Source organism: Parasteatoda tepidariorum, chromosome 7, assembly GCF_043381705.1.
Source record: "Parasteatoda tepidariorum isolate YZ-2023 chromosome 7, CAS_Ptep_4.0, whole genome shotgun sequence".
NCBI classification, from domain to species: Eukaryota; Metazoa; Arthropoda; class Arachnida; order Araneae; family Theridiidae; genus Parasteatoda; species Parasteatoda tepidariorum.
The window spans coordinates 48289271-48298722 of record NC_092210.1 but is presented as its reverse complement, the minus strand read 5'-3'; the positions used below and the strand labels follow the sequence as shown (position 1 = coordinate 48298722).

The 9452-nt window shown below is 28.3% G+C and overlaps 2 protein-coding genes across 3 annotated transcripts in view; one reads left to right on the top strand and one right to left on the bottom strand.

Moving 5' to 3' along the window:
- Positions 1-5226, top strand: part of LOC107437434 (apolipoprotein D) — a 9741-nt gene extending 4515 nt beyond the window's left edge. The window contains exons 3-4 of the mRNA XM_016049439.4: positions 1212-1297; positions 4767-5226. Of these exons, the coding sequence (XP_015904925.1) occupies positions 1212-1297; positions 4767-5062 (382 nt within the window). The 3' untranslated portion in view covers positions 5063-5226. The remainder of the gene's footprint in view (positions 1-1211; positions 1298-4766) is intronic.
- Positions 1-9452, bottom strand: part of LOC107437431 (uncharacterized) — a 418583-nt gene that overhangs the window by 79345 nt on the left and 329786 nt on the right. The gene's annotated exons all lie outside the window — the stretch shown is intronic.

Below are 9452 nucleotides of genomic sequence, written 5' to 3'. Positions count from 1 at the left end.
TATATATATATATCTTTAAAATAAGTAAATACGAGTCGATTCTGTGTTGCATTTCTGCGGCAGGGTATATTTTGTTTCCTTTAAAGTGTAAAACAGCTAATATTGCTCACTGGCTTCCTTCGCTCATCGATCCAATTGGATACTTGCAAGCGACGTAATTGTGGGTATCGATTCTGATTGGCTGTTGAACATGGCGTTTGTTTATATTAGCAACTGTTAGTAAACTGTTATGTTAGCAACTTAGAGTAAGCCTAGTCCACCAGTTAGGAATTCGATAAGCGATCTCGTAATCAATTATTATAACAAGCGATAATCTCGTAACTAATAAATTCACATAAATTAATGAAACATGTAATTAATGCCTTGTAAAACAAAAGGAATGATCTAATAATTTCCCTTTATGAAGGAAAAGTCGACAATAAAACAAGCCTTAGAGTTTTAACGTTAACACGCAATCTTTTTTACAAACAACAAGCTGGTTCTTAGGTTGCATATTAGATCAAGTGGTTGTGCATTAGTGCTCTTCCTAGTCATCTGGAGTTGAAAGTATCCGAAAGTGTTCCACACGTTCTTGAGTATAAATTACTTTGTACTCATGAGTATCGGTCGGCGTCGTGGCGATGAGTTTTCGATATTTATTCGAATGAATTATAATGTCTTGAGGAAGGGTTAAGCTAAATTTTTATTTTAAAAAAATAGTAAAATACAAAACAAATCTGAATTTACAGATTATTATATTTAATTAATTTGAAATATTACGCAAGTTTTAAAAAACTTTGAAAATTTGGTAAATAAAAAACAAAAATCCTCTTCTTTTAAACTAAATCTATTCGTTCCTAACTTTTCAATTCTTCTCAACTTAAAGCTTAGTTTGTTTCAGCTTTTCATTGTCCAAGCTAGCAAAGAATTTCCATTCGGAAATTTGAAAACTTGTGCCTTTGCACTTCCATGCTTATGATAACACATACGCTTGGTATTTCAATTCTTTGTTGCCAAAGCAAAAAAGAAATGAGGATATTCTTTGATACCGTACAAAAGATATGGATTATAAGTAAAGTTTAATATTTAATTCATTGTTTAAAAGTATAAGAAAAAAACAGTGTTGCATTTCGATAATCTTTGACGTAATTAAAAATTCTATTTTTACTTATCACAACTACTTGTCAAGTTTTATTTTAATTTTAATTTGATTAAATTTTGTACATTTACAGCTTTCACTATCAGTTTATCAAGCCTAGACATCTGAATTTTCTCAGGAATGATACAACATCCATATTTAGAGCTGAAAGAGACATAGGTAAAAACATTTCTTGTTATTCAGTTCTGTTTTAATGTTCTAGATTTGTTTCTAGAGAATTTTACTTATTTCCCTTATTAAAAATTTTCATTAAAAATTTTGCTTGGATATTTAAGATATTTTTCTCATCTTGCAGTTTTTATATAAATATCAGCAATTTTTTGTAACTCAGTTTGAATGCTTTAGATTTGTTTTTCAGTTTGCGAATTTGCTTGAATGTTACTATTTTTCTTTCTTACAGCTTTGTTTGAACAACTAAGATACGTTTTTAAGGTAGAAGTTCTGTTTGATAGTTAGCAATTATTTGTTTTGAAACTTCGAAAATTTCAGTTTTGTTTTGTTATGCTGTAAATTTATTTCAAAATGGAATATTTTTTTAAAATTTTGTTTTAATATTAGTATTTTTTATTTTGAAAATTCGTTTGAGCATTCATATACATTTATTTTTCTCATTTTGAGATTTTATTTATTTGTTTGAATTTTTTTATTTTTGTTTACAAATTAGTTTAAAAATTTCCAAAGTTTTCTCATTTAATATTTTTTTAAATGCTAGTAATTTGATTTTTTTTGTTTGGTCGTTATGTTTAAATTTCGCTCACAAAACATTTGCAGTTTTGTTTGCACTTTATTTTGGAGCTTTCCTTGAAAAATCGATTTCTTTCCTTCAAAATTTTTTGTTTTGATCCTTTTCTACTGTACAATTAATTAGATTCTTTGTTTGCAATTTTATTGATTTATGTCATATTTTTTTTGCATTTCGTTTCAACATTTCCGATTTATTTTTCATTTTGCAATTTTAGTTGAATGTTCGTAGTTTTTTTTCTAATTTTGAAACTTAACTCGAACAATACTGATTGGTCTCCAAGTTTGCAATTTTGTTTAAATGGCGGTGATTTTTGTTATTTTGAAACTTAGTTAAATTATCCCATATTCATTTCACTTTTGTTATTTTGTTTGAGTTTTAGGGTTTGTTTTTGATAATTAAATTTTGCGTCAACATTCGAAATTTGTTTTTCATTTTACTATTTTGCTTAAATGTTACTATTTTTTTTAACTTTGCAAATTTGTTTGAACATTTCATTGACTTTTTTTGCTTTGCAAGGCTTTTTTTTGAACTTTAGTAATTTTTTTAATTGTCGAATTATCACTGAAAGTTTCATATTCATACTTTCAGATTCCTTCATCAGATTGATTTCGGATTCATCACCAGAAAGTTCCTTTTTCTCATCAGTAATTTCTTTCAAAATTCTTTCTTCTTTTTTTTTATAATTCACTTTAATGTAATAAATATTCTTTTTTTATTTTATAATTTAGTTTTAAGCATTTTAGTTTTTTGATTCCATTTCGTAATTTCATTTTTCATATTTTAATTTTCTCTGAATGTTAGTAGTTTATATTTCACTTAGCAATTTTGTTTGAACAGCCTTACTTATTTCATTTGAAGTTTTTTTTCTGAGCCAACATTAATTTATTTATGGTTTTTCGTGACAAAATAAAAAAGATCATTTTAAATTTTGTTCCATTTTTAGAAAAAAACAAAATAAATCAAGGGTGACGTTTGTGATTTCCTAAAATGTGATTCCCAATGATAGGAAAGAAGATTACCTGGTAGATATAAAATGTCTTTTCAAATTAGATTTCACTTTTTGTTTTTAACCTTGAGGCTAAAGGATACAGAATTTAGATTCTCTTTTCATGCCAAGTCCGAAATTTACTTTTTTTCCAACGGTATTTGTCTGAAGAAAAATCGATTTCCCTCTTGCTATTCTCAAAGATTTCTATTCACTTCCACAGCTTAAAAAAGCGTTTTATGGCTGTTTTCTTATTTATGCTTTACTGGGAACAATATTTCTGCACATCAACATTTAATATTTTTCCCGGAACTTTTCGAAAAATGCATATTTTATTTACAAACATTTATTACAAAATAATACTAAAAATAGTTTTCTACTTCGAATAATATTTAACGCAACAAATGAGTAAAATCTGGCACATTTTTATTTATTTTAAATGCTTCAATTTTTAACTCTGGGTAGGTTTGTTTGTTACTTATAACATTAAATATGTAAAAAATGATTAAAAAAAAGTAAGTGATATATTCTTTTAAAGAAAAATAATAATAAACGTGCTTAATTTTGTGATTAAACATTAAGTGAAAACACTTTGAAATTGAATGCATTTAATCCTTGCTTTTTAGAGATAAAAGAGTTTCAAATGGAAATAAATATACTCTGTCTAATCCACTTCTGAATCCTTAATGAAAATCTACTACAATTATCGATGTCCTCATTTAAATTTTGATTTGTTTATTATAAATTTTCATTGCTTTTTTATTTCTTTATACAACATAAAAATATAAGAGTTTCATACAGTTTTCCATTGCTGTTGGTGCATTTTTATTGGCTGAAACTGCTATTATTACGATTTTGATTAAGAACCAGAATTAAGAACTAAAGGAGTTTTTCTTTTTATTAAAACGTAAATCTATGACATTATCTTATCATGCTAAATTTTAAAATAAACTTGTTTAAATTCGAGTCTAATTTCACTAAACGTTTTACAATTATTATTTTTCGATGCAAATTACATTAATATACTATACTAAATTACAATTGCAGGAATTCGTTAAGGAAATAAGAATTTAATGATCATATTCATGCGCAATAAGATGCGCACATAAATTGTATTTAATATACCAGCCTGTTTGGTAAGCAAAAATATTAAATTACTGTTGCGAACTCACCAAATATGCTGTAACATTATACCTTCAATTTTTGAATGTTATTTTAAAAAAATGACTTCCTACCAAAATTATTTATAATCACCCATAGATCATAATAGAATCATTATGGAAATGTTTGGACGTAGGAATAATGGGTACCCCAGTATCAGTTCTTCCTACGTCCCCCCATCTATCTCACTAATAATTTGAGAGGGATAGAGCACTAGTCTCCCAATGATGTGACCCAGGTTTGAATCCCTGATACGCCAGGTTCCGGATTCTGCATCCGGATCGCACCGACCACAGTGTTGACGTAAAGTATCCAGTGGTAGACGGATTATGGGTTAGAATCCCCTTGCCGTCAGGTTAACCGTGGGAGGCTCTCGTGGTCTTTCTCTCCATGTAACGCAAATGCTGGTTATTCTATCCAAAAGTCCTCCAAGAAGGCAAATTTTTCCCAATACTTGATTTAGGAGTTCTCTTGTCTTCAGGATTGGGTTCAAAATTATAAGGCTTCGTAGAACATTAGTAGTCGTAAACCCAAAAATTGTGTCGACGGTTATAAAATTATTTCGAAGCATCGGGGTTGGAGAGTGGCAGCAAACAGGGAGCTTAACCTAATAGTTTATTATAATTTTAAAAATGTTTTGTGAGATCTGATCAAATTAAAAAAAAAATCAAGTTCAATAAAACTGCCTATATTATAGCCATGTCGATATTGATTCTTTTTTTTTCATTTTATTCTAGCCCATTTCACCTTGAGCACCTTTGGCGTGATTGATACTGATTACAATAATTACGCTGTTGTTTGGGGATGTGATCCCGTACTCTTTGGAAGTATCCAAAATGTGGACATTCTCTCTCGCACACCAACCCCTCAGACAAATTTGATAAAATCTGTTAAGGAAACACTCAAGAACTTATCAATAGATTATCATCCAATGGACAACGTTGATCAAACAAGATGTGAGGATTCTAATTCAAATTCGGATGGATCTTCTACCGATGGCGATAGAAACACAAACAATATTATTGCTGGATAAATGAAATCATTGTCTAGAGCAGAAAATATTTTCAAAAAATGCATTCTTTTTTTGATGTAAATATACTAAAAAGTTTTTTGTACGTGAATTCCAAGCCATATATAATTTTTTTATAATTCATTCTTCATTTGTAATTTTTTATTATTAAAATTTCATATAAGAGACCAATTTATTTTTCTTTCAAAACACTAGTAGTTGTCTAATATTTTTTTAGTTAAGTTTCCTTTTAATGTTATTTTTATATTAGGCATATCCAAATTGTGATTAAAACTTAGTCACCTTAGTCTAACTTAGTTAAAAACCCTTGAAGCAAAAATTTTCAATCTTCTAAGCAATAATTTTTCAAATTCGTAGTTATTATGCAACTATTTAGATCTAAGAGAAATAATTATTAATCATTAAAATTTCTTTAATTTACAAAAACAATCACTGATAAATTTTTGAAAATGAATGGAAAAAAAAATCTTTACTTTTTGTGGATTTTATATTTTAGTATAGCCGATCAGGTGGCCGAGTGGTAAGCGTGCCTGACTGCGGAGCCGATAGTTGCGGGTTCGAATCCCGCTCAGGGCATGGATGTTTTTTTCTCTCTCTCCGTGTTCTATGTCCTTTCTCCTTTGTGTGCGTGATTGTGTGAATATAACCCACCCTATAAACGGGTTTGTGGTTGTGTGACGTGGGCGACGCTGCTCCACCGCCGTGGCTTCGCCGCAGTTGCCCACTGGGTAACGAGAAGAGTGTAGCAGTTCTGGCATTTCTGTGGCCAATGGGACAAACCCCAAGTGCACGCCATTAAAAAAATATTTTAGTATGAATATATTTCCTATAATCTAAAAGAATTTTCTTTTCTAGTAACTATTAGACTGTTTTTCATAATTAAAAAAATAAAAAAAGTGTCTTTTTGCTTGTAATTAGAGCGTCAGAAAAAATATGGATAAAAAAGACTCCGTTGACCTATCTGTGTCAAAAGGTTAATCTGCTATATAACATTTAGTAAAAATGTCAAGTAGGCTATACATTTATAATCATTATAACTTCATATAAATTATAATTACATTGAAATTATTAGGAATGACTTTCAACAATTGTTTTCACGTTGCTTACTGTTGCATAAATAAAATTATTCAAAATTTAGAATTATTAATTTGAACAGTGGAACCAATGCACCAAGCCACCAATTCATATTAGCTTTAATGACGTTCCCATCATTACCTGAAGGTACTTAAAAGGATGTCGTTGAGACGTAATTATAGTGTCGAACCTTTCCGTTTAATGTTCGTTTCTCTAATATTTCTTCGATAATGCTCATGGGAATTTTAATAGCCTATCATTAAGAATGTCTTATGAAAGTGTAGATTCATACCAACTCCTAAAATACATTTAAAAATGATATTATGTATTTCCTTATTTGAATTAGAATAATTTAAAATAACTAGATAAGAGTTTTAGTACTTTGCATTACTTAAAACTGAATTATTTTGTAAACTAAATGTTGTTTTTAGTAAAACTTCTCAGAAAAACTATTTTGGGTCAAAGAGCAATTACCATTTAAAAATAATTTGTAGTAGTTTAAATATATAGTTAACATTTAAGTAGATACTTAATTTATAAAAGGTAATACTTTCAACTAAAATATGTACGTTAGAAGACACAAAAATTAATATTTCAACGATAAAAAAAAATGCAGTTAAATCTGAAGAGCAATTGGGGCGAAAAAGCGGAACAATGATTATCAAAACCAATATGATCACGGTGAAACTTTGATAAATGTATCTACGGAAATGCAAGCTCCCAGCGACCGAGCAAACCTCTGCAACAAGTGCGGAAAAGGTCAAATAAGGCAAAACGAAAAAGTATCAATACAAAAATTTTTAAAAAATCAAACAAGCAGATTAAAATGTATAAAAAATATTTGGGTGGGGCTCTTATTTAGAGAGTTTTTTGTGACGATCTCTGAAAGAAATCAACATTCTCACGCTGCAGTCACTGTGCAATATGCTATCTGTGATTTATATTTAGAGTTGAAAGTTAAATTGGAAAATAAAAGTTATTTCAGAAAAATTACGGATCTCGATCAAACAAATCTCTTCTCATCTTTTAAAGCTAACTAATTTTTACAATATAAAATTAAAGGCTAACTTATATTGAAACATAATTGTTTATTTATTTTAAATAGTTCTAGCATTCGTAATTGGTAAATTCATTTTTACGCGTAATTATATCAGTAAAGGATCATTTTCATAGACATTAAATTTTACTCATCAATCCGGTTTTCATGAAGCCACACAAGTGGAATTTCTGCACCAAGAAAATGACACTACCAAAAATTAAAATCGTTGTGAAAAATCATCCATCTTTAATAGCATTTATGGAGGTAATCTCTAAGAACGACTATTTTACTGTGAAACAGAGATTGGTCGCCCTGAGTAGGACTGGGCGATATAAGAAATTTTATATCGTGATGCATCGTCAGTTTTGCATCGCGATATAGTATTTTTGAAATTCATTTACTTTTAAGGCGCAGAAATTCGGATTTCTATCAAAACTTCATACTCAGATTGATTTAAATCAATTTATGAATTTGATGTATATGTTTTGCTTAAAAAAGATAATAATGTTATATTTTCTAAAAATGATCCAGCAAATAACGAAAGATTTCTTAGTTTAAAAATAAATAATAAAAAAATAAATAAAATTGAAATTTATCAATATATTTACCTAACAATATAGATAGAAAATTTAAAAAATGGATTCGTTAAAAATTATTTTTGTGCTTAAAACAAAGTGCTAAATAAATTAAACGAAAAAAAAAACAACACTACTTTTTATCATTATTATTACACATAAAAAAAAGTTAAATTGAATAATTACCGAATTCTGAACGAAAAAACAAAGTAAGGTTTAGTTTCTTAAAAATAAAAACAAAGGAATTATGATATTCGATAATATATTCAACTGACAATATTGAAAGAAAATTAAAAAACACGATTATACTCTTTAATAAAATGAAGTGCTAAATGATTTTAAAAAAAGAAGTCGCAATCGCAAACATTACTAATTTTTTTGAATAAACAAAGTTGATTGACTAATGTCCAAATCCAAAAGAGGAAAAATAAGTTTTGTTATAATTTTATTTATGAAAATGAAAACAACTAAAGATATATAAATTTAAACTCAGTAATAAAAACCCATTAAATTATTATTTTCTCCAAAAAGTTTTTAATAAATTAAAATAAAGTAAAAAGTAGCCTAACAAATTTAATTACTTTTCAATTTAATTCTTTATGGGCACCTTAAATTAGGTTTCCGTTTGTAATAAAATCAATAATGTAAAATAATACTTAAACATATAATATCAAAATTAATTTTCACATTTAAAAATAAAAAAGAAAGTTTAGTTTCAAAAAAAAATTTACCCAATTAATTAAGAAGCACTTCTTTCCTATTCTTTTCAATAATAGGTTACGTTCAGAACAAGGTTACGATCACAAAGTCAGTCCCACTGAAAATAATCTACAGGAAACGATATCAAGTCGCAACAAAGAAGAAAAAAAAAACTAAGAGGTGCGGAAACGAACATGCGAGATCGCGATATATGTTCTCAAAACTGATTCTGATTCTATCACATTATGTATTTTTTATTTTTTGGTTCACATCAATCAAGGCCATTTTAATATAACGATACGTACATCGCCTTCCCCAGCGCGAGTTGGCATCGGAACGTAAGAGATCCTTTGCGTGTCTTGTATCGCTATATCGTTCGTCTTCTTTACTCGACGGCTTAAATCAGATTTCTGATGCATCGCCTGGAACTTAACTCCTGTATCGGCCTGCCGATACAGCAGTTAAATCGATATGTCGCGATATATCGATTTATGGCCCAGTCCTACTCCCGAGAGGTTTCACTGTTTGTTCAATTTTATAAGTCATATGTATGGTAACAACTGAATTTTTAGTACGGAATTATTTATAGTTGAGGCAGATGGAACACTGGTGTCCCTTCTATATATTTTTTTTCTGATTCTGACTATAAGCAAAAATATATTTTGATATTTTTTAATTATAAAAAAAACTAGTTTAATAGTCACTAAGAAATCTGTTGGATTATCGTTAAATTATAGATAAATCCAATTTTTTTTAAAAATTCATGTTTAAAAATTAAGGAAATTTCAATGATGTATTGCTGTTTCTCTTAGATGTAAGTAAAAGCAGAGCAAATTTTAATAATTATAATTTTGAAGTAAGCCGTGGAAGATTTTACTTTTAACGCAAAAAAAGAACTCCGGTGTTTTATGTTATATTTCATAACCATAAGTTATTAAAAGGCTAAATACAATAGATATCATTTTTTTTTACCTAAATTAATACAAAATAATGAAAAAGGTCAGGA